Source organism: Bombyx mandarina, chromosome 08 (assembly GCF_030267445.1).
Source record: "Bombyx mandarina strain Sakado chromosome 08, ASM3026744v2".
NCBI classification, from domain to species: Eukaryota; Metazoa; Arthropoda; class Insecta; order Lepidoptera; family Bombycidae; genus Bombyx; species Bombyx mandarina.
In genome coordinates, this window is record NC_143215.1 from 3,500,903 (window position 1) to 3,525,994 (window position 25,092).

The 25,092-nt window shown below is 35.6% G+C and overlaps 3 protein-coding genes across 11 annotated transcripts in view; 1 reads left to right on the plus strand and 2 right to left on the minus strand.

Moving 5' to 3' along the window:
• Window positions 1-1,803, minus strand: part of Ypel (Yippee-like) — a 174,021-nt gene extending 172,218 nt beyond the window's left edge. For 2 of the 6 annotated variants that reach the window (XM_089729467.1, XM_089729459.1), the window contains exon 1: window positions 1,370-1,803. The gene's annotated coding sequence lies outside the window, so the exon portion shown is untranslated. Of the gene's footprint in view, window positions 1-1,365 lie in introns of all 6 variants that reach the window. The other 4 variants (XM_089729469.1, XM_089729466.1, XM_089729461.1 and 1 more) reach the window with 4 other exon arrangements.
• Window positions 1,804-3,565: 1,762 nt separating this feature from the next.
• On the minus strand, window positions 3,566-7,135 carry CSN7 (COP9 signalosome subunit 7). The gene is made up of 4 exons (XM_089728995.1): window positions 6,774-7,135; window positions 6,384-6,636; window positions 4,973-5,193; window positions 3,566-3,794 (listed from the first exon to the last, which is right to left on the minus strand). The coding sequence occupies exons 1-4, from the start codon at window positions 6,966-6,968 to the stop codon at window positions 3,642-3,644; spliced, it is 822 nt and encodes a 273-aa protein (XP_089585121.1). The 5' UTR covers window positions 6,969-7,135; the 3' UTR covers window positions 3,566-3,641.
• Window positions 7,136-7,681: 546 nt separating this feature from the next.
• Window positions 7,682-22,239, plus strand: cg (zinc finger transcription protein combgap). Of its 4 annotated transcripts, none has more exons than XM_089729415.1 (17): window positions 7,682-8,315; window positions 8,600-8,825; window positions 9,252-9,541; window positions 10,646-10,802; window positions 11,378-11,535; window positions 11,622-11,765; window positions 12,840-13,027; window positions 14,077-14,254; window positions 14,745-14,960; window positions 15,476-15,562; window positions 16,301-16,421; window positions 17,045-17,112; window positions 17,239-17,336; window positions 17,977-18,097; window positions 18,585-18,779; window positions 19,846-19,973; window positions 20,343-22,239. In XM_089729415.1, the coding sequence occupies exons 1-17, from the start codon at window positions 8,190-8,192 to the stop codon at window positions 20,458-20,460; spliced, it is 2,619 nt and encodes an 872-aa protein (XP_089585541.1). In that variant the 5' UTR covers window positions 7,682-8,189; the 3' UTR covers window positions 20,461-22,239. The 4 variants fall into 4 exon arrangements, with proteins under 4 accessions (XP_089585541.1, XP_089585542.1, XP_089585543.1 ...); XM_089729416.1 differs by having other exon boundaries at window positions 14,748-14,960; XM_089729417.1 differs by having other exon boundaries at window positions 14,751-14,960.
• The last annotated feature ends 2,853 nt before the right edge of the window (window positions 22,240-25,092 follow it).

The following is a 25,092-nucleotide window of genomic DNA, read 5'->3' on the forward strand; positions in this document are numbered from 1 at the left end:
GCAACGCTAGCACTAAGAGCAGATATAAGGACTCTGGTAGCCCTACTTATCGAGCTCATGGAAGTATTATCTAGCTCATAGATTCATCACGCTGAGTTACACGACGGATCGTCTCAGTGGGTCGCGATTCCGATCCGATATTTGATGCATTCACGAAGCAGCTGCCTTCGAGCTGTCAAATCTCCTTCGCACTCGGGTAGGTTTTGGCAAATCCTATCCCTACTGCCAGCAGCATCTATCGAGAAACTTGTTGTTCAGGGTAAGGTCAGTGGTAAAAGATCTCATGGACGAATCCCCATGCGCCGGACTGATCAAGTGAAAGACCTTACTGAAACCGCACTTAACGAGTGTGTGCGCTAGGCCTCGGTTCATAAACTATGAAAAACATCTGTCAAGGCTTTAATAAGAAAGAATTTCACATGACCACGACTGCTCTGCCAAGAGTAACCGCTTATGATGACCCCTACTGGCTGAGCTCGTACCGCCCATCTGTCCTGGTATAAAGCTCTAAATGCCTTTGAGCTAACAGAACCCCTCTATCCCAAAAAAAAATTAAAGTCAGCACGGGCAGCTACAACCGACTCGTCTTTTCTGTCGCGAAGCAGTCAAAGGTTCCAATTTTGATAGTAGAACAGGCATTAAACAATAAAATTGAGATTACCAACTCTACTTTCCAGGTATTCGGCGAATAGTATTCACGCTGGGCCTCGGTAACAATTGAATATCAAGTAAAGGTCGTCTACCCATCTATACAATTAACTCTATATTGAGATATCTTTTAAAATTCAATAAACTGGTGCATTGATAATCATCTTGATTATTGATCTACGACAATAGATTCCTTAATAAACAAGTGTTTTATCTGATCGTAGTTCTTGTAATATCGGTCATTTATCCTGTGATATATTATGATCTACTGTGATCCGTGCTCACTTTAGTACTACTACTTTAACCGATTGGGGCAATAAAACGGAGTCTGTTGTTATATTTTCATATCATGAACGTGAGCTGGAATAATGCAAGAGCACTCGCGCGGTATATACCCTGCGCGACCGGTCTCTCCCCGCACCCCGCACGTCGCCCCGCCCTCCGAACAGCTGAGCCCCATAACAAAGAACTCCACATAAACATCATCATAACAATAATTATAGTATCTAAAATTCATAACAATTATCTGATTGTGAAACAATAATATCCATTTGATTTTAATATGATTAGGACTGCATTTACTTAACGGAATTAATAAGTAGGTAGGTTTTTAATGAGTGGACAGTGCATCGATAAAACAAGTAGGTATTGAGTAAACAAGTTTGACCGTGAATATAGATCGGTATGTGAAAGGTGATTACGATCAATTCTACATACTTGCCTTTCTGTACATCCAATACACGAAGGTCTTCGAGTCCAGACGCTTCTTTGAACAATTACCTCCTACGGAATTAAATAATAAAGTCTATTCAGTTATATTAATTGTTACGGAATCATTGTGGAAAACGCGACGACGACGGCCACTTGTGTCGTAGTTTTTCACAGAATCGTTGCTATGGAGTTGTGTATAGCTCTTGCACAAATTTTTAGTTCTCTAACACACTATCATAGCGTCCCAGAAACGTGTTCACGTAATACATACTTTGTTTACATTAGTATCATGTTTAATGTGTTATTTACATCACTTTTTTGTGGCCTGCTAACACGATAATCGTTGCACTGCCTGCGCACTTAAACGCTGCGCCTCTGCGTCAACAAAACAGACTCGCTGTCCGAACCATTCGAGACTTTCGCTCTCTCGTTCGCGGCCTTAACAAAACGAAGCTTCGTCCCACTCTGTTGTTTGACGTTTGGTAAACTGGGTTGCAAAGTTAATTTATCTACTAAAAATAAATGTAACTGTAACTCTTTACCTTCATAGCTTTGAATTCACTTCAAAAATAGTTTAAAAATTAGCTTTAAAGTAACATTTTTTTATAATCAATTTGATAATTATTCACAGTTGTAACTTATTTTAAATAGCATTTTTGTTTGTTAGCGCTTCGCTATTTTTAATTAACAGGCGGTTACAAATTATTACTGTTATTATTGCTCTAAAAGTATCTACTCGAATAAGGATAGCAGAAGATATTTCTCATATTTGTAAGGCTATATCTTAAAAAACATACATCAGGGGTATATAGCATTGAATTATTTAGAAGTCAGATCTATTAAGGGCAGTCATTAAACCCGTAAAACGAATACCTAAATAGTCAGTAACAAGAAGTTAATTGATATTTAATAAATCACCACAAAAAGTATACGATGAGCCGTAAAGTTTCAGTGGCCCAAATATTTTAATGGAGAAGTCTAAAAATATGCAATTTGTAATTGCTTGGTAATGATGAGCTAAGAAAATCTAAAATCGAAGCAAATGTGTCAACTTGGCTACCCTGGAAACAGGCATTCAAGGTTTTCAACTTCAGTCATGAAAGTGAAAGATACTCGGTTGACATTTATCTAAAGCACAGATTTGCGGCATGTTTATATCTTGAACACAGAATAGATCTTAATATGGTACAGATGGGTCTACATTGTATACAACAAACTTAATATCGAACGAAGGGCAAAATCCCTATAATATTTTGCACATCACTTCACTTGAACGGCTGCTATTTTAATTTACATGGGACCTAACAGCTAACTCTCGCATAAATTGTACTTCGACTCTGCAACGATTTAACTACATCGAAGCCTTTCGACAATAGGTACTCATTTCCTACGATCAGTCATCCATAGATTTTGTAGCTCTAATTTATGTTTACTGTACATAAAATGTAATTCCTGTTTTGGTTCCATGCAGGTATAATGTTACTTAGAAATCGTGAATATAATATTGTTTTTACCGTAATTACCGTTTGAAACCAGGAGAGTGGGCAGCGTCTGACGTGGCGAGGTTAAATTTTTAAGCAAACTATCGAAGTTACATTACATACGATCTATCTTAATCTAAACAAAATTGGATCGGTTTTTGATGAGACGTTCGATCTGTTGAAACGCAATGGGAATGAGTGAACGAATTCTTAGGTAATGTTTAGTAGCCCTTTTGATGGAAAGTAATCGGATGAAATATCATCTCGAATGAATCCTTGAGCACACACAAGATGTATTATTCGATAGAGTACCTGCATAGAGAATGCCAATGTTCCTCTCTATTCTGATTAGGTAGATTGGTAATAAAGAATAACTCTTACAGTATACCAACATACTACATAACATACGAATAAATAACGACATCAGTCTGGAGTAATATTTTTGAAATAGAGGAAAATCAAAGACAAGTTTCTGTTCGTTTTTATTTCACTAGAACTCCGTATATGAAGTAATATGTAAGCATTTACAATAAATACTCATCATCAAGCTCCCGAAGCTTGTTGCGTAGTTGACAAAAAAAACTATGATTAACCTTCACCAGTTCATCCAATGTCCATTTTCCATATTTAAAAATTTCCGTCGTTTTCATCATCAATACTTACTTGAATTTTTCGTTTTCCCGAACGGAAAGTAGAAATTGTCAAATGAAAAAAAAAACATACGATACGATACACTTACAACATATTTATTATTTCAAAAATTATCACAAGGTTAAAAATACAATTCAATCTGTTTTTCAATTATGTGCTCTTCTGCCAGAATTTGGCAGAGTTACGTGCAGTCTTGCTTTTGCTCGAATTCTTTTTGGGTGCTGAGTGAGGCTCGGCATTGGCACCTGACGCTGACTCATCATTCTCTGCTTGAGTCTTCAATGTCTTCTTTATGTATAAAATCTGAAATAATGATTAACTTGAGTTACCTGAAGTTTTTGTCTTACTATTTCAGTGATCAAGGTCCTTGTAATGCTAAGTTTAAATCCGAATCCAACTGTGTGCTTAGTGCGAGTTTTTTAAACGTTCTCGATAGCGTAAAAGTTAGCTCATATTTGTATGGAATGAGAAAGTTTGCCTACGTTTTCCGCTAGGGGCGCTGTTCCAACTGCATACAAAATTGGGCTAACTTTTACGCTATAGAGAACGTTAAAAATCGCACTAAGCATACTGATATTGTAACATAATAATACATGAGTCCAAATTGAGGCATTCAATCAAATTCTCATAATAATGTACTGTTTGGTAATGCATGACTGTTTTTTTACGGGACTTCAAAACGTTTTCTTATGTACTATCCTTGGGACTGGTTTGTCATCAATGGCGAAATTAAAACTTAAAATCACAGTAAAACATGAAATTTAAGATATTTGTAAAAGTGACCATTACCATCTCTAATTCTACAAATAAGCTGAACACAACTATGAATTGATAAATATTCGAAAGGTTAAGGATTTCGAGCAATTACAGAAGCGACACTAAACTGCTTTCTATAGACAGTGTTCTGTGCACGTAGTGCGAGTTTTTTTACTTCTCGATTGCGTAAAAGTTAACTCAAATAAGTATGGAGTTGGAACAGCGAACCTAGCGGCAAACGAAGGGACACTGTTCTAACTCCTACACGGTTAACTTTTACGCGATCGAGAAGTTAAAAAACTCGCACTAAGCATACTGAATCGAATGCATGCTCCTTTAAACTGTGCCACTGAAGTTGTCTGTGTCACATGTCTACTTATGGATCTGAATCTAATTGTATATATAAGGAGGATAAAAAATAATAGTTAAGAGAATTTTGAAGACTATTTCCATCCAGAACTGTAAATATACATTTATCTTTAAAAGTGCAAGCTCTGAATTTCTTGCTGATTGATACTTTGTGGTGAACCTACATTCCGAATGGGTCATAAAGTTATGTATTTTTTTTTATTTTGAGCTTTGATCAATAATACTATTGTTGATCGAAGATTTTTATAAGAACTATATGATTTTTAGAAGGTCAACCATTGTATTTGATGATGATGTTTTAGTTTTAGGAATTATTATATATATACATGCACCTTAGATAATATTATAACACTCACCTTCTGTTCTATACCCTGCTGATGTCTGATAGCCTTCTGTTTCTGATGATTAGCTCTCTGTATGTGTTGATCTACAGAACTGAGTACTGCTTCACAAGCATTGCACCAGTCGGCCAGGACATCAGCAATGGAAGCTGCATCTTCAAGCCGCGCATCTCTGCCAAGGGCCACGTCCACTTCCACACGTTTACATTCCTGGTCCAACTTGCCGTGAATTATGTCTATGGAAGTATAGTATGTAAATTATTTCCAATTATCGTGCGAGCGGTCTATTCTAACAGTAAAATAGTTCAACATCATGTATTTATATTCAAATCGGCAAGGTATTCTACTTCTAATGAGTTTATATTGTATATCTATATATTGTTATATTGTGCATGTTTATAAAAATATTCTTTTAAATAATAAGTACACTGAGGTTAATTTATTTCCTCATGTGATTCTTGTCCACCTCATGATTGTCTGGAATAGATTCCTCTTAACAATAAGACTGCCCGTGATACTTTTGTGATGTATGTTTTGTATTTATGTTTATATTGAATAAAGAATACACACTATCTGTCTAATGAGGTTTTTATTGAACTTAATTTTATACAAGTAATAATTTAAAAGAATGCATTGTTAACTAGTTACCATGGTCATAATGAGAAGTGCACTATTTTTAGAAAGTAATTGTATATTGATATTTGCTATATTCACTTTCAGATTTATTTGTTTCTCTACAACTACTTACTACCACATGGAACAAAATTGATCTCGCCTTCTACAAAGGGTAAAACCAAAATAAAATAGTAAAAGAAAAATGAAAATAAATATATGCTTAGATGGATAAATAAAAGGATGTTAAACTGTTTTCAGGGCATACAAACTCAAGCAGGGAACATAACATTGACTTACTAAGCATAAGTACTTGTAATTATAAGGTAAAGCGATAGTTAGACTGTAAAGTTTCAAATTGTAATTGAATTTTTTATGATCCCACTTGATTCCACTAAGATGCATTAAATTTTGTGAAGATATAATAGTAGGGCTCACGTAATTGTAGCATCAGTTTCCTATTTGTATTGGTAGCTAAATCCATTTAAGATTTAATGAATTTTTTTTTACATGTACATTTTAGAAGTTATGTTTATTTAGTGTATATGTATTATTTATCAATGCACACATTTTATATATGTGGCTTTAATCTATATAAAACATGAACTAAATAAATTAGATACTACATCAAATTTGGCACTGAATTGTTTTCTCATATACACCACAAGAATAACTCGAAAAATAAATAAAAAACAAAGTATAAAATGCATCTAGTCAAACTTGAATTTTAATACTGTTTTATGAATCAACAACTATGACACTTTTTTTATTAGGGACTGTTTGTATATACACTATAGTAGGAAAATCAACTCACCTGCATAAATAGCTTCAATGATAAGATCTTCTAAATCTCTAACATTTTTAATATCCAATTCCTCAAGTAACACACTGTAAGGGATACATTTCTCTTGTGTTGCAAGTGTTGCAATGGTCAGATGCTGTAATTTCTTGCACTGGACTGTGGTTAATTCTAAATAGTCAGATTTGTTCTCAATGTAGTCCTTATATGTGCCATAGGCAAACAAATTAAGAGTTTTTAAATGAGTTGCATAAGGTCCACTCTCCAGCTGAAAAATACAATAAAATGAATTTTAACAAGAGCGCCAAATTGATTTCTACCCATAGAATTCGGACAGTTTCATACATTTAATGGTTAAAAAATGTATTAGAATTAATTGATCGATATAAAGGTAAGTTTTCTAACCTCTTTAATATTTGGCATCTCTAATAGCTCGCCGAAAACATGCACTCCTGGAGCCTCCAGAACCTGTTTGATGAGTTCAGCGCACGCAGAACCTTTAGCTCCCTTTGCTAAAAGGACAAACTGTTCTAGAGGGTGATTGGAGGAAAATGATAACAATGAGGAAGGTTCATCTCGGTCCATTGACATCGGATTCATTTTGAATTTTAAGACGTCTATGTCTATTTAATGAATGGGAAATAGATCAATTCTATATGTTAGGGAAAAAGTATCAAACTCAGATTTAGGACTTAAACTGTTTTATTTATGTACCTACCTAGGTAGGTAGGTATTTTATACTTTCTTTAGTAATTTTAAGTTGACAGTGACAGTTGATGACAGGCTGTTTCTACATTTAAATTGCTACCTAACTGTTGATACTATAATATAATTATTATTATACATAACGAACGGATCTATTTATTTGTAGGTTTAGATTATTTCAAATTAGAAATCTATTATAAAATATGTATTCAATTTCCTTAAAGAACATGATGGTGGCAGATTATACTTAAAACTTTGAAAAGTCAGGTACTTGAGTTCTTGAAGAGCTTGTCTTATTTAGTAATATTGCAAAGAAGTCAGACTACGAGTGCATAAATTGATTACCTATGTGTCAAGTGTCAAGTAACTAAGATAAATTAAAAAATACCCCAAGAATATTGACATTAAATGTAAGAATGTGGTGTAATTAAATCACGTAATTTTTGTTAGTTCTAAAGCGCTTAGGATGAAAAATTCAGCCAATTTTTTAGTGAAACTACAGCTTTGATTGATTAGATATAGGGCTTAAAAAATAAACTAATTTCAAGAATTTTATAAAGTTTGTCTTTGGCCCAAAAAAAACTAGAAATTTAAAAGTTTATGCTTCAGTTTTCAAATGACCATAAATAATAAAATGGCGTCAGGTTTTTTGTGTGTGCGATAAATTAATTGTTTTCATAAAAATCTGGATTTTCTCCAAATTTTTTTGACATACGAAAGTGTTTTTTATTTTATATGTAATTATGAAGCTTTTAAATGCATATATGACTTCTAATAACGTACTATTTGTTGTAAATAATGTGCGTGTCAATGTTCGTTGAAGCGTCGTTGTTCTGGGCCGCCTTTTATATTGGGTTGATTAAACTAATTTAGATGTCGTCTAAAGTTAAGATTCATCGTTATTTACACAGAACACCATCACAAGTTGTAAATTAGTGTTGTTTTCGCTTGATATTCGGCGTCGCTGTCAATGAGTGCGTTTTGCGTGTGTGGTTGTGAGGTCGTACATACATGTTCGCAATGATAAAACTGTCATGAGGACTGTTTACTATCAAATAGTGAATCTGTGTTAGTGCGTTTACATTTCTATGTAGTGAAGTTTATATTGTGGTGAAAATGTGTATGCCAACACCGAACAATGTTTCGGGTTTCGGTTATTCTTGGGGCTTTACAAGTTCCGCGGACCTTACCAAGGGCGATGTCGAAACTCCGAGCAGCCTCAGTTATTCGCTTGGGAGCACGGTAAATAACTGAAGCACTTTAGATTAAACATTTATTGTGCACTTTAATTTCAAAGTGCATCCTTTCAAAGTTTTAACCATAAGCAAGATTAAAAGAAATTAAGAATAATCAACTTTCACTTGAAGTAAAATTTCTAGCTATTTTAATATTTAGCAACAAAAAAAAGCTATTATGAAATTGTGTACTTATATGTGCTATTTCGTTTCAAAATAGGTTACATTTCAGTAAAGACATATATTATTATAAATAAAAACAAATAATCAACAATAAATAAAACATTTCAGGTGTCTCCAGAGACAACACTCACTGTTATGTCTCACAAGACACCGCAAGTCCAAGATAAAGTGGGTGCTGTTGCTGTGGCAGTATCCAACTCGGGGGCTCAAGTCACAAGGGTTGTCACAGCAGGAGCTCCGGTGACGGCTAGGAGAGCTATGTTTGTTCTGAATGAAGCTCCGACCCATACTATAAACAGGGTTTCACAACAAAACCAAACAGCGACAATACATAGTGGGTATTATTAACTGTTTTAAGGCTTACTATCACTTACTAGTCAGCTTTTTGTTTATTTAGCATTAATTGCTTAAATTCAAATTAAATTTTAATTTTAAGCTTAAATTAGATAAATAAAGTTCTTGTAAGTATTTAATACTAAATCTACTGACAGTTCTTATTACAGCTATACCGCACTCGGTTAAATTAAGTGCTAATAAAAAAATACTGATTTGACTGAAAGAGAAAAATAAACTAGAAGTAAAAAGTGAAGAAAATATTAAAAGCATATTCTGTCAATTTTCTTATACTTTCATAACAATTTTATAACATGTAAAATATAAAAAAAAGGTTAATTTGACCAATATTGCTAGGTTTAATGTTAATATTTAATAACAATAAACTTATGTGAACCAAATCAATAAAATAAATTATAAATTGCAGCAACAAATCTAACATCAAAGTCGTTTATGACTCCCCTTGGACCACTACAATTGACGGCGGAAGAGTGCAATGAAATTCTAATGAAAAGGGCACTGCAAGCTCAAGGAATAGCTACCCCTGTCATTGATGCATCACAGTTAAACCATACAATACTTAATGGTGGCTTGAAGAGTTTAACCGAAGCGAACAATCAACAGGGTCAAGCAGAAACAATACAAACAACAACAGTACAACAACATCATCTGTTACATACGAAGCAGGAACCTGGAACTACTAACAGTTCACCTAAAGTAAGTTTTTTTTTTTCTATAGATAGCAACAGTAACCAGTCAAGTATCCGTTTATCTGACTGACTCAGTTGTGCAGTAATTAGCGGCTCTAGCTATTATCTATATATGAAAATATATTTAAGCATATAGAAGTATATATGTCAGCCTCAGGTACCCATAATACAGGCAATCGTAATTTGGGGCTGGATGACAGTGTGTGATTTGTTCCCAGTGATTAGTTATATATTGTTTATCTCGTTGATCAAAGATCAGACTTCCCTGTAATTATTTCTTAGGAAGCTTTGATGTTCACGATATATAATTGTAGTCACCATTTTTTTTTTTTTTTTTTTTATTGCCTTTGTAGGCAGACGGGCATACGGCCCACCTGATGGTGAGTGGTTACCGTCGCCCATGGACTTCAGCAATGCCAGGGGCAGAGCCAAGCCGCTGCCTACCGCTTAATACTCTCCATAAGCCTCGTTTGAAGAAGGACATGTCATAGCGCTCGGGAAACACCGTGGAGGGGAGCTCATTCCATAGCCGGATGGTACGTGGCAAAAAAGATCTCTGGAAACGCACTGTGGATGACCGCAGTGGCTCCAGGTAGTATGGATGAACTCTACTCCGGTGGCGGGCGGTGCGATGGTAAAAACGAGATGCTGGTATCATCTCGAACAATTCCTCAGAGCACTCCCCATGGAACATACGGTACAAAATACAGAGGGAACCGAAGTCCCTCCGCAGACCCAGAGGCTCCAAACGATCCGAGAGAATGGGATTATCGACAATCCGAACGGCCCTCCTCTGTATGGAGTCAAATGGAAGAAGCTGGTATTATATGAATGTCTTCTTATTTTATTGTTATCCCTATCTAACCGTTGGTAGACTAAGGTGCTACAACTATGTGCGGAAGGGTAGGTGAGCTCACAGGCTCAACTGAGAGAACTGAGAGAATTTGCTAACACTAGACCTAGTAAGTTCAGTGCTTTGCTCAGGAATCGTAGCTCACTGAGTAGATCCGATGCGAAACTCAGTAGCTTGTGAAATGAGTACTAATAAATATCTTCAGATATTTCGATCATTATTGAATTTAAGTTATCAAGTAATAATGTTTCTTTTCAGGCTGTATACTCACAGACAGAGATGATCAATGCAAATACAATAATGACGACAACAGCACCACCTCCCGCTGTTAAAGAGAGGCCGTATTCATGTGACGAATGTGGAAAATCATTCTTGTTGAAACACCATCTCACAACACATGCAAGGGTTCACACCGGTCAGTAAATATATTGTAAAATTTGTAAGAAGAGCAATGTCATTTTATGATTTGTTAAAAAGTATACAGTAGAAGTATTTTGTTAGATCTAAAATGGATAAGGTTCTATCTATCTTTACAAAATTGCATTATTTTGTAGTTTTAGGCACTGGACTATTAACAAAAAACGGCACTAGACTACAACTGTTAACACAAATCTAAAATGTTTCTTATAACTAAAGTGGTCACATAGATAGTAATGAATATTTTTAATAATTTGGGTATAAAAATAATTATAATTTACGGTGTTCCTTTATCAAAATGACTTGTAACAAGGTTAAAATTATACAATACCCATAAAACTTAATGATTGTCTTAAGATTTATGAATTTTTGCTAACCCTTATTCACTAATTAAATGAAGAAGTATCATAATGTGAAGAATAATATAAAGAAGTATTATATTGCCATGAATACATACAATGGTGAACATTTCTTAATATTACAAAACAAAAATTAGTAATCTTTGACATTTTTATTTCTAATTAATAATTCTTAAAGAGCAGTAAATTAAGAACGAATTTTATTATTACCTAGGTGAAAGACCTCATGTGTGCGCTCATTGTGGCAAAGCATTTGCAAGAAAGCATTGTTTGAACACACATTTGTTGCTACATTCAGCTGATCGACCTTACAGATGTCATGAGTGCAAAATGGCCTTTACACTTAAACATCATCTTGTAACACATTCTAGGGTGAGTACAGTTTAAAAAATTGTTCAATAAACTGTATACATGTAAATTGGGTATATGGATATTTCATTAATTATATCCCTTAAAAGGTACATAGTCGAGATCGTCCATTTGTGTGTGGTGAATGTGGGCGAGGATTTCCTTTGAAAAGACATCTGGTGACGCATAGCAAGTATCATGCCGGAGAACGACCTTATGTTTGCACTGAATGTGGAGAGAGCTTTGCTCACAAGGTAAGTACATCCTGTACATCTTTACCATACATATCCACTACCAAAACAAATATGACAGTTATCATTTTTCATCCAGATGGTGAAATATGCCTTGACTGCGTTTGTTTCAAACTACGAAAATATTTCAGAAATCTTAACTATAAAACAACTGAGAGACAAGACACATGAGACCCCACCCTTTGTAATAGGTGTTTGAATAGACATGAAAAACTAGTATTGATTTAGTGATTTTTATAAAGTTGTAGCAGATTCCACAAATCAAGTAAACAAAGGATCAGCTTCACTAACTCATAGTTACTTTTTTGTTTTGGTGACTGATTGAATATTACTGTTAGTGCGTTTGAAGTCGTCGTGGCCTAAAGGATAAGACGTCCGGTGCGTTCGTGTTGAGCGATGCACCGGTGTTCGAATCCCGCAGGCGGGTACCAATTTTTCTAATGAAATACGTACTCAACAAATGTTCACGATTGACTTCCACGGTGAAGGATAAACATTGTGTAATAAAAATCAAACCCGCAAAATTATAATTTGCTTAATTACTGGTGGTAGGACCTCTTGTGAGTCCGCGCGGATAGGTACCACCACCCTGCTATTTCTGCCGTGAAGCAGTAATGCCTTTCGGTTTGAAGGGTGGGGCAGCCGTTGTAACTATACTGAGATCTTAGAACTTATATCTCAAGGTGGGTGGTGCATTTATGTTGTAGATGTCTATGGACTCCAGTAACCACTTAACACCAGGTGGGCTGTTAGCTCGTCCACAGATTTGGGCAAAAAAAAAAAAAAAAATTGAGTATTCTATAGAGCTCAGAGATTGCTTTCTGACATTATTCCTCGTGGCGAATTCACAGCCCACTGAGTTTCTCGCCGGATTTTCTCAGTGGGTCGCTTTTCCGATCCGGTGGTAGATTCTGCGAAGCACTGCTCTTGCTAGGGCCAATATTTGTAACACTCCGGTTTGAGTCCCGTGAGCTCACCTACTAGTTAAGGCGACGCTGATATAGCCCCTCAAGGCTATCAGTTTAGGTAGGAAAAAAAAAACAGCAATATAGACGACATGGTGTTGTTTCCTTCCAGGAGCACCTAGTGATGCACAGCCGGTTCCATGGGTCGCTGTCGCCGTTCGTGTGCGGCGACTGCGGGGCCGCGTTCGCCCGCAAGTTCCAGCTGGTGAACCACGGGCGCGTGCACGGCCGCGTGCCGCACGCCTGCCCCGTCTGCGGGAAGGAGTTCCTGCAGAAACGGACGCTTGTCGCGCACTTGAAGTTAGTTGTCTTCTATTGTGAACTTGTTTCTCAGTCATGCATTCCAGAGTGAAGGGTTTTTTTTATGTATTACTAGCGACCCGCCCTCGCTTCACTATGGAAACATTAACTAAATGTTATTATTGATAGTTGAGTCCCGCAATGTTACCCGCAGTTATTGTCGTACCGCGGGTGACGCCGCGGGGCGAAGATAGTCTAAAAAAGTAGCCTAAGTTACTCCTTATATCATCCTATTAGTGAAAGTCTCGTCAAAATCAGACCAGTCGTTCCAGAGATTAGCCGGAACAAACAGACAGACAGACAAAAATTGTAAAAAATGTTTTTTTGGTGTATGTACCGTATATATATTCATATGCATATAGTAAAAAGCGGTTATTTCAATATTACAAACAGACACTCCAATTTTATTCATATGTATAGATTGCTTAGGCTTGTGGACGAGCTCACGGCCCACCTAGTGTTATGCGGTTACCGGAGCCCATAAACATCTACAACGTAAATACCGCCACCTACTTTGAGATATAAGTTCTAAGGTCTCAGTATAGTTACAGCGGCTGCCCCACCCTTCAAAACGAAACGCATTACCGCTTCACGGCAGGAATTGGCAGGGTTGTGGTACCTACCCATGCGCACTCACAAGAGGTCCTACCACCAGTAATTACGCAAATTATCATTTTGCGGGTTTAATGTTTACTACACGATGTTATTCCTTCACCGTCGAAGTGAACATTTCTCAAGTACTTATTTCATTAGAAAAAGCTGGAGCAGCTGTTGTACAATACTATTGAGACGACCTCATGTCTATGGGCTCCAGTAACCACTTGACAATGCGGCCGTGAACACTTCCCATTCTTAGCAAATCCATCTCCAATCTAATCTCTACTCAATTAAAAAAAACAAAAATTATCAATTGTATTTTTGCTATCCCACTTTCGAACCAGAATACATGACAGTTTTGTGGTAAAAGACCTTTTACACATTATAACCAGTATTAAAGATTCATACTAGGGGAATTTTTGGTAAGAAAATAACTCACTTCACTCTTATAGAATACACACTGGAGAAGGAGTAGTCGCGTGCATAGAGTGCGGCGAGGCGTTCAAGAGTAAAACCGATCTGTATCAGCACTGTAAGATGTCGAGGCATTGTTTATCCACGTCAACGCCATCGCAACAACAACAAACGACGGTCATCAAACAAGACGATTTTAAACCACAAATTGTACAGGTACACTTTATTTTTTTACTTTATATGATTTGTTCAATGAATGTCAACGTATGAAGTTCAATTGGATTGTTTGTTCATGCAAACATACAATTATCATTTGTGTTTGATTGATAAAAAAAATGCTGTTTATCAGTCATTGGAGTGAGAGGTCTTGATAGAATTAGTGTAGTTTGTTATATTACTTATAATGAAGAATTTCTTGGGCTGAGGAAATTAATAATTAAATTCAAGAGCGTGTAGGGAAAATAATCGCATACAGAAAATCAGGATGAAATACTTTGCGGTAGTGATAAAGAAAAAAAATGATTATATAATTTTGTTAGTATTAAAGATGTTGACTCATCTAAAATGAAGATAATAATATGTAGTTTGAGATATTTAATTAACTAAGATATAAAATGACACTAATTGCTGTATGTTTAAAAAAATAGATGAGACTACACTACAACTAGAAATGGTATTAATTGACATTTGGTTTACTTCCCAATAGCAGCAGCAGCAGCAACAACAACAGCAGCAGCAACAGCAGCAGCAACAACAACAACAACAACAACAGCAGCAGCAACAACAGCAGCAACAGCAACAACAACAACAGCAGCAGCAGCAGCAACAACAGCAACAGCAACAAAGACAAGTGCAACAACAACAGCAACAGCCACAGACTATAGTTATAGAGCAAGATGATTTCAAACCACAGATTGTTCAAGTAAACGGATCATTGATAATACTAAAATATGAATCCACGTAATAACGTTGAACTGAATTTTTCACCACAGTAGAATAAATAAAGTGTCTTAATATTATCATTCTTATAATTTGTGAAATGATTTAAATAGTACCAAATCATCATTCATCATTATCCTGCCCTTCTCCCAGTCACCTGGGGTCGGCGTAACATGTTTTCTCCTTCCATACTCTTCTATCATATACCATTTCTTCGCTCACTCCCCTCTTACCCATATCGTCTTTCACACAATCCATCCATTTCTTCTTAGGTCTACCTCTTCCTCTACATCCTTCCACATTCATAGTTAACACTCTCTTAACAACCTCATTTTCATTTTTTCATTTAAATAGTACCAAATGTCCAATGCTTAATCAACACAACTGTTAAGACCTAAATACGATTCGGTTCAACCACTAAATTGGCCAAATGAATGAGAAAAGACTATAATATGTGTTGCAACTGTTCTGTTTGTATATTAATGTTGCATTTTATAGGTGATCGGCACCGATGGGCACCTCGTCGCGGAGAAAGCGTCTCCCGGATACGGTTGCCCTGAATGCGGGTCCTGCTTCAACACAAAGGTAAAATCAAACATTGAATGTGGTTTCACTTTTCAATATTTACATAAATATTTTACAGGCAGATTCTTAGATTTTATTGTGTGTATTCAGATGACACGAAAAATTTAATTTATTTATAAATTAGCATATAAATCTCTTAATAGACTTATTGTGGATATATAAGTAACGGATAAAGGTGTTTCCATGCCACCTTATACACCTTATACAAGCTAATTATATAATACATTACTATACAACCAGAACATTTCACATTCAGCAGCTTGAAGCTAGAATTTTCGAATTTCTAGTAATTAGTGTTTTTAACTGACAGTATGAGAAACATGTACAGAAATATTACCTGTTAAATGCTCAACCATTATCTACGTGTTATTAGTCTTATAGTTATTACCGATTCAAATCTGACGGTATTTTGTCACTACAGAAAGTTGGATCTTTCACTTGTGAATTTACTATTATAATTATTACTAGCGACCGGCCCTCGCTTCGCTTCGTAAACTGTAATTTATTATTGATTTCTCCAATATTTAATGGATGTTATTATACATATAAACCTTCCTTTTCGATCACTATTTATTAAAAAAACCGCATCAAAATCCGTTGCGTAGTTTTAAAGATTTAAGCATACATAGGGACAGATATAGGGACAGAGAAAGCGACTGCTTTGTACTATGTAGTGATTATAATCTAAGAGTTGAACAGAGTGAGGAGAGCGAGATGTGATCGTTGCGGCTGTTCCAGGAGGCGCTGTCGCTGCACGTGCGTCTGCACGCCGGCGACCGCGTGTGCGTGACGGACCTGTGCGCGCTCACCGCCTCGCTGCAGCCCGGCATCGTCGCCGCCGCGCAGCAGAACACGCACAGTCAGTATTGCTCACCGACGCGACGCTCACACGCATCTGTGACGTCAGAGACATTGCCAAACCTTTGCCCGCAAGACTCTTGTGCAAATCTATACTAATATATAAATCTACAGTGGTTTTTACGGATGTTCCGTTATAACTACTGAACCGTGCATCCGATTGACTTGAAACTTGGTATCTATGTAGCAAATACATGTACTTAACGGATAGGCTAATATTTATATGAATGTTGGACCAGTTGCGGGGGCGTTAATGATGAGAATCTTTGTGGGGTCGACAAATAATAATATTAATTTTAAATGCCCATCGAAGCGGACGGGTACAGCTAGTTTGTTAATAATTTTAAATCAATAACTTGAAAAGGAAGAAATTTCAAATTTTTAACATGACTCCGAATCGGATGACATTGTAAGAAAATACACAAAAAGAACACAAACCATGTTATTGAGTTTGATAAAAAGTTAACTTACTGATCAATCTAATTTCAACTGCAGACAACACTTTTATTTTAAATTTATAAAAATAAATTTATATCGCACTATAATTGTGATTTTGTAATATGTTACTTAATCTAAATGTATTGATCTAAATGAAACATAATAATTTTGATCATGTTGTTTCAGGTCAACCGATCCATTTAATATCGACAACAAATCCCAGTAATGTTGTACACACGCAAGTCATTACAACGGTGAGAATCATCAAAATATACTCGTATTAAAATCATAATTCCGAGAAGAGTTTTAAAACGACACGCTTAAGAATTGTAATTGAAAGCAGTGATTGGAACTCACTAGTGTTTGGGAACTTTTTTCAGAATCATCCGGTAACTACTCCACGGCCGAAGATACACTTCTGCAACGATTGCAGTAAAGGCTTCGCAGCTAAACACGGCTTGCTGGCGCATCAGAGGAGGTGAACATACACTCGATTCTTTTTTTTTTCTTTTATTGTTTAGGTGGGTGGACGAGCTCACAGTCCACCTGGTGTTAAGTGGTTTTTGGAGCCCATGGACATCTACAACGTAAATGCGCCACCCACCTTGAGATATAAGTTCTAAGATCTTAGTAAAGTTACAACCCCACCCTTCAAACCGAAACGCATCACTGCTTCACGGCAGAAATAGGCAGTGTGGTGGTACCTATCAGCGCGTACTCACAAGAGGTCCTACCACCAGTAATTACGCAAATTATAATTTTGCGGGTTTCACTTTTATTACACGATGTTATTCCTTCATTGTGGAAGTCAATCGTGAACATTTGTTGAGTACGTATTTCATTAGAAAAATTGATACCCGCCTGAGATTCGAACACCGGTGCATCGCTCAACACGAATGCACCGGACGTCTTACCCTTTAGGCCACGACGACTTCGACCCCCGATTCTACCCCCTAACTATTCCTTGTGTCATAAATTGCTACCAGGGCCATTCCTAGTTAGCGTACAGATCTATGAGCTATAACTAGGACTATAATTTAAAATTAAACCATAAATCGTATTCAGTAACGGTGTTAGTGTGTCAAGGTGCTTATAAAAGTTTGCTATTATTACGTCAGGCATCCAGAAGGCAGCTGTACGTTGAGGACGCACGTTTGTGGCCAGTGCGGGAAGGCTTTCTTCCAGAAGAACCATCTGATGTTACATCAGAGGCAACACATGGACCTGCCTTCTAGATCGGTTTGTATTGTATCTTAACAAGAAATAGGCCACCTATCCTGATATCACCAGGTGGGATTCAGACAGTACACATATTCGTGTTGATGTTGGTTTTGCCTAAACATTTCAACGCTCTGCTAGATTCGTAGCTTATAAATTGTAAAATCAGACTAGCTATTATTGAAGGACTGAGTTATAAAGTCAGGGCAATATGTCTATAATAATACAGTTATTGATCGAGCCATTTTTCCCCCAGATTTTACAGTAAACAGTCAGTTAGACCGTTTTTTTTTTATTTCTATATTTATCTTCAATCGGTTATATAGCCATAATTAGATGTGTTCCAAGGGGTTCGAGTTGTGGATGATATTACATTAAATGTCATCAATTTTATTATAGTAGTAAATTTAATTTCTTCAGTCTAAGTTTAAAATTTAAAGGTCTAAGCTTAAAGTTTAAAGTTAGACCGTTAGTTCATAATTTATAATAATATAATATGTTTTATCAGAGTCAACAACAAGCTAATCAGCAAGCGCAACAGGAAGCCCAGCAAGCAGCGCAACAAGCCGCCCAACAAGCAGCACAACAAGCTGCCCAACAAGTTCAGCAGCAACAACAACAACAACAACACCAACAACAAGTTCAGCATCAAAATGCTTTAGAACTAGACCAGGATCACACACAACCAACACACATACAAGTTGTGAGTATTGCGTTTTTTATTTTTATTTTTTTATTGCTTAGATGGGTGGACGAGCTCACAGCCCACCTGGTGCTAAGTGGTTACTGGAGCCCATAGACATCTACAACGTAAATGCGCCACCCACTTTCAGATATAAGTTCTAAGGTCTCAAGTACATTTACAATTAGCAGAAATTGATGTGAATTGTACTATTGGCATTAGTAGTAGTAGTAACTAGTAATTAGGGCTGAAGAATGAACTATGTGATATGTGTAGAAATGAAAAAAGCAAAATTTTAAATAAGATTGCAGTTGCTGACCGTCTTGTGTGGCTGCCTTGGCTTGTCCTGCCTAATTCTGCCTCGAAGAAGCTACTTCCACGGTCCTAAAGTGTATATACTTTATTACCATATTCACACATACAGAGCTATAATGTCTTTTATGCGATTTTTGTTAAAACTAAAATGAATTTGAGAAAATCCATTTTTGAATAGTTATTAGTGAGATGAAACTCCTTTTACTGATGAAATTTAAAGTTGTACTTTAAATATTATCATTTTATTTCTTTAGTCGAGAAGAACTATAAAATTGTAATAAGATATTGCATTTTGTAACGCTTCTCCTGAAATATTACATAATTTGCATAAGTGATGTTATAGCACCGTATGTGCGAATATTATGTTTTAGGCTGCATACTCTTTCAATGTGAATTTAAAAAAGTAACCTTATAGACCGTTACTCTTGACGACAGTCATGGTATATCTACATGTTATTTCATTATTGCACATCGTAGTTCTGTTTATATTGAGATCGTGCTTATAGTAGAAAAGCTGTCTTGACATCTTACGTTTTACGTCGTCATAGTCAGTAAAGATTATAACTTAAAATCAGGACCATAAGATCACTAGTATCAGTGAAAACCAGGCGAAATTTTTATAGCTACACACACCCAACTTTACTATCTAGAACATACCTATCCTTTTTATTCCGATTATACGTTTTTAAACTACATTGTTATAACGTAATCCACAACAAGTGGTTTAATCCTACATAATTATTCAAATTGTATATAGCAAAATGTTTTCCAGGTGACGAATCGTTCGGGGCAAGTCATCGGTAACCAGATAGTGGTAGGAGGAGGGAGACGTACCCTGGTCACGCCGCATCTACAGCTGGTCACCAGGGACAAACATCATGCACACGCGCGTCACGCCAGGTCCTCACTCGCTACCCTATCAACACACGATTATACTTAATCATCACGATATATCTTAAAAGACGATATCATCTTATATACCGGTATAGCGGTAGGCAGCGGCTTCGCTCTGCCCCTGGCATTGCTGAAGTCTATGGGCGACGGTAACTACTCACCATCAGGTGGGCCGTGTGCTCGTCTGCCTACAAGGGCAATAAAAAAAAACTGATAAAAATACCGCAATCTTCACCGCTTTGAATACTTACTGTCGTCTGAGATACCCAATTTAACCTTAACTATGTTTTTTGACTAAACTGCATTTGTCGTAATTGCTTATAACATTAGGGTCAGATTTGCACCTTATATAGAATTAAATTTTTCATTCCACAGTGACGTCAAAGAAGTTGGTGGTTTGGTGCTCTCAGCTGGTCGAGGCACTGGACTAATCAAATATGAAATCTCCATTCCACCTCCAACGTCAGTGGTTCAAGTACAACAGCTGGACTGAGTAAAGCCAGAGCCCGATGGAACCTTTCTCTTGTTCAAGAAGTGAAACATTCTGTAGGGCTCTTAAATGAAACCAAGCATGAAACTTCCAACCAAGTATGGTAGAGGCGGGCCACCATCGAAATGTTTGACGAAGAAACGTTTACTTCTCAGCAACCGGAAATGAGTCTGAACGGTTGTCGTTGCAACTGGTTAGATGGCGAAAACAGAAACAACTGTATCTGCAAGTCGACGGTGAAGAAGGCGACTATCGTGGACCGTAGAGATCAGAACGGTTATTGCAAAGAACAGAATGGTCTTAGGGACGTTTCTTGGAAACGATCCGCCCTCATAATACACACCTTGGTAATGTTGTGAAGTTGAAATCTGAAGTTCCTAATGATAATGGAATCTACGATGGAATTGTTACAATGGATCTGGAATGAACAGTGAAGTGGATTAATTGTGGTCATGTAATAAATGTTGTTAGATTGACGAAATGATAATATGATTGTAATGTCTTCCGTCTCTTGAAAGCATTTTTCTCATATAGAACCTCAAAGTGATCTTATGTGTTTTAAATATAGCGTCTATTAGAAGTGAAAAAAAAAAGTTGAGTTACAAAATGTCTTCCCATTACTGAACGTTAAACATCACAATCTGAAAATTTTTGATTCAATTCTAGACTAGTCGAGTTATAGCAAATTTAAACAAGGAACTGCCAAAAATTTATGAAAAAAATCCGTTGAGTCTTAATGGCTTTAAGTGTATACTTGTACAGTGTAAAATAAAAGTTTCATGTAAAATCTAAAATGTACTGATTAATATATGGATATCTTTTTGTAACGAATAGTTTTGATTGTATCTCAGATTGGAAATTCAATTTTTTTTGGGAGGAATTAAACTTTGTCCGAGTTTGTATTAAAAAACTAGAATGTGGTAAAAAGAATAGTTAACATTTTTTAGATGCATTATTTTTCTAAGTATTGATCTTCTCAATTTTACCTGAAACGGAATGCACGTCCACAGATTAACTTAACATTAACTAGAAGAATTAAATGAAAACTACTTAAAAGGCAATAAATGTTCGCGAGTTGTGTAAATAATGTTCTAAAAGTTAGAACTTGTGTACAGTGTTCATTGTAGATATTACGTATAAGGCGTAGTCTTAGTATATAGTCTTGTGTACATATCATAGATAGATTTTTCCTTTTTTTTTTTTCGTATTATTTTAACGGTTCTGAAATCCGTTTATCTATAACATGTACAATCTCTTTAGGATACGGCATTTAAGTTTTGTTATCGTTTTTAGGGTATTAATAGTGGTTTTTCATTTTCGTTCAGTGTTGCAAGCCGATAAAATTTTGGGGCTGCCAATGTCGTATTTTTTATTTTTGTAATATCTTCTATTAGGAGTACTGGCGAGTACACGAATAGCTTACATAAAAATTGTGTTAGGTGCTTTTATGGGTTATAAAATTTGTGTTTTATGTTTATCGAATAGCAGTGTTCATAGTTTACTTCGTTTAAAAGAAATAACAGTCTTATTACTATCAATAAATAGGCTGTTAATTTTTGTGTGGTAAAATTTACTGTTAACACAAAGAGACAGTATAGGTTTATATTTTTTTTTGAAAAAAACGGATAAAAATTTGTATTTGTGCAATGAAATTCTGTTAAAAATAAATATTTATAAGAGAAATGATCTGAATTAAATTGGTTATCGACTGGGACATATTAGGACATTTGGTAATGAATAAAAATTTAGGTTATGTTTAAATAAAATGGTTTACATAATTAATATTATTTTTATTATAATTTTGCTTTCGATGGGAAAAATACAAAATATTGTAAATTCGAACACAATTTTAAATACAGTACAATATATAGGACTTTTAGTCCAATTTGTCTAAGATAATGTTCACTTAATGTGTTCATAAGTAATAAAGATTATTAGCAGTCCATTAACAGTGTCGGTAACACGAGTCGCGGTTGTGATAGCAATAGCTGAGCGTATCTTTTATTCGAACTTAATCATTAAACTATTATAAATAAAAGTGATATTTGCTTCGCCGTTCGAATTACAGGCATGTGCAGTAAGTACATCGTACATCGGGAAAACGTGAGTAGGCTGTCCATAAGTTTTGAAAAGTGTGGACATCGCTACGACTAGCAACAAAAAAAAGCAACCTCTTGTGAATTTTCTCATGCATTTTCGGTGCCTCCTACAAACGCTTATGTGGTTACTGGAGCCCATAGACATCTACAACGTAAATGCGCCACCCACCTTGAGATATAAGTTCTAAGGTCTCAAGTATAGTTACAACGGCTACCCCACCCTTCAAACTGAAACGCATTACTGCTTCAGGGCAGAAATAGGCAGGGTGGTGGTATCTACCCGCGCGAACTCACAAAAGACGTCCTACCACGAGTAATTACGCAAATTATAATTTTGCGGGTTTCATTTTTACTACATGATGTTATTCCTTCACCGTGGAAGTCAATCGTGAACACTTGTTGAGTACGTATTTCATTAGAAAAATTGGTACCCGCCTAAGATTCGAACACCGGTGCATCGCTCAACACGTATGCCTTGGACGTCTGATCCTTTAGGCTATGACGACTTCAAAAGTTTGTAAAAGTCGAACGGCGAGGTCCACAAATATTTGCGTTAATCGGAATACAAACTTACAATTTACTATATTAATCTTAAATACATTAAGAAGTTTTTGAATCTGGTGGTGTGCTTGCGTTGTGATGCGTTCTTTTCAATCAAAAGGTAGGTTCGAGATTGATTACGTAACATTTAATTTTTGTGTAAATGTGCCTAACGTGTAAGTGCTCGAAATATGTTTGTTCACTTGTGTTGACTGTTGGCGACAATGGTTCGTTCAAACTGCGTGCTCGTTTGCCGGCTTGAGTTAATAAACAATCAAAATTTGTAAAAAAAAATAATGAAATAATATATTTATTTATTTAATATATGAAATCATTGAATGAAAAAACGCAATTATTGCTAGTTCTAGTCTGTGATAGAAAAAATATGAAACTGCCGTCAAGTGTCCTGGTGATGAAAGCGTTTATTAAACACCATTCGTTTTTAACTACCAAGAATAAACAGACAACATAGATTAGTTGACAGATTGTAGATAAAATTTAAGTTTTCAGAAGTCCCGCCGAAAATTATGGACACCCGAGTACGCCGTTCGAGTTTTGAATTTGAGTTTTCAATGAGAACTGTTTGAAAATGCTTTTTTTTATATTCTTCGTTGTGGATGCGTTGAGAATCTATACTTGGGACACATTATGCTTATTATTTTTGGTAATTAAAAATATCTGGTGTATATATAAATGTGAGGTGTAATAATATGTGTATCGCTCTCGTTTTTCTGGGAAGTTATGGTTAGTATAAACCACTATATCCTGAACTTAATAAAATAAAAAGAAATAAGCATTTGAAATTCGGTCGATTTTGTGATCAGAATCAGTTTTGATGTTTTCTAATGTAATATTAGGGAATATATCATAATTCAGTAATGTAATGATCAATTAAAACCTTTTATGTACCTATCCTATAATTTTTAAAACAGAAACTTCGTAATGTTATACAAAATGTAGGTATTTCTTAAGTTAGTCTAAATCATGGTAATAAATGTTTTTTTCAAATCATTTTGGATGCAATTCAGAACGATATATGTTTACTTCAGCTAGACTGAACTGACATTACCGGTTATACTTTTTTTATTGTAAAAAAAAACCTAAGCATGGTTGACATTTGTAAATGACAAAAAGTAAATGCCAAATCGATTTTGATCGACAGCCTTTATTTGAAAATGGAATGCATTTGTTATAAATTGACATAATACATTGATTTCGAAGGAGGTTTTTTTAAGCGCCTTATTCTTGAATTCAGAGGTATAGTGGTTTATATTTAAGAGATGAATACTATGCAGGTGCCTGTGCGTTCTTCGCTTTACAGTATTAAACAGAAAAAGAATTATTAAGAAATACAAAAAAATATATAGTTTCATATTTTTAACATATTCTTTTTTTCATTTTTATTTTTCTTTATAGCCCATTGTATCTTGAGCTGTACGCCATTTACTTAAGTGTAAATATTATATAGTGAATATCTATAATTTTTTATATTAAATGGAAATATACATAATTATAATCGACTTTTTGTTTTCATTTTATGTTTGTTACCTACTTACCATAATACTTTTACGTTTGAATATCGCTTTTATTTATTTTCGAAAACTGCAAAGTTATAGACATTGTTTCTATAAAATTTTAATACTTGCCAAAGAGAACAAGTTAATTCCACAAATGGTAAATAAAACAACACCCTTAATTTTATTCGAGAATAAGGTTGGGGCTTATCTAACACCTCCCCTAGGGGTGGGGAGCTGGTAGGAAGTTCGGCTCCGGCCCGAAAAAAAATTACTCAACCCCTGGATCTAAGACCCAGTTTCAGTAAGAAATCTCTATTTACCCTTCTTTACATTTTGTTGTCAACCAAACACGGCTTTGAGAACGCGACAGTAAATCAATTGCAAATTACTCATAACCTTATCTTAACAATATTAATCAATAGAATAATTGCACACAATGTTGAGATATAGAACTAGCTGCGTGTCGCCGCACTAGTAAT

Coding starts and splice junctions, on each gene's coding strand:
- CSN7 (XM_089728995.1), bottom strand. CDS start 6,968: ATGAATCCGATGTCAATGGACCGAGATGAACCTTCCTCATTGTTATCA. Junction 6,637..6,773: donor AGATGCCAAATATTAAAGAG/GTTAGAAAACTT, acceptor TGTATTTTTCAG/CTGGAGAGTGGACCTTATGC. Junction 5,194..6,383: donor CATTGAAGCTATTTATGCAG/GTGAGTTGATTT, acceptor ATACTTCCATAG/ACATAATTCACGGCAAGTTG.
- cg (XM_089729415.1), top strand. CDS start 8,190: ATGTGTATGCCAACACCGAACAATGTTTCGGGTTTCGGTTATTCTTGG. Junction 9,542..10,645: donor CTACTAACAGTTCACCTAAA/GTAAGTTTTTTT, acceptor GTTTCTTTTCAG/GCTGTATACTCACAGACAGA. Junction 14,255..14,744: donor TTAAACCACAAATTGTACAG/GTACACTTTATT, acceptor ACTTCCCAATAG/CAGCAGCAGCAGCAACAACA.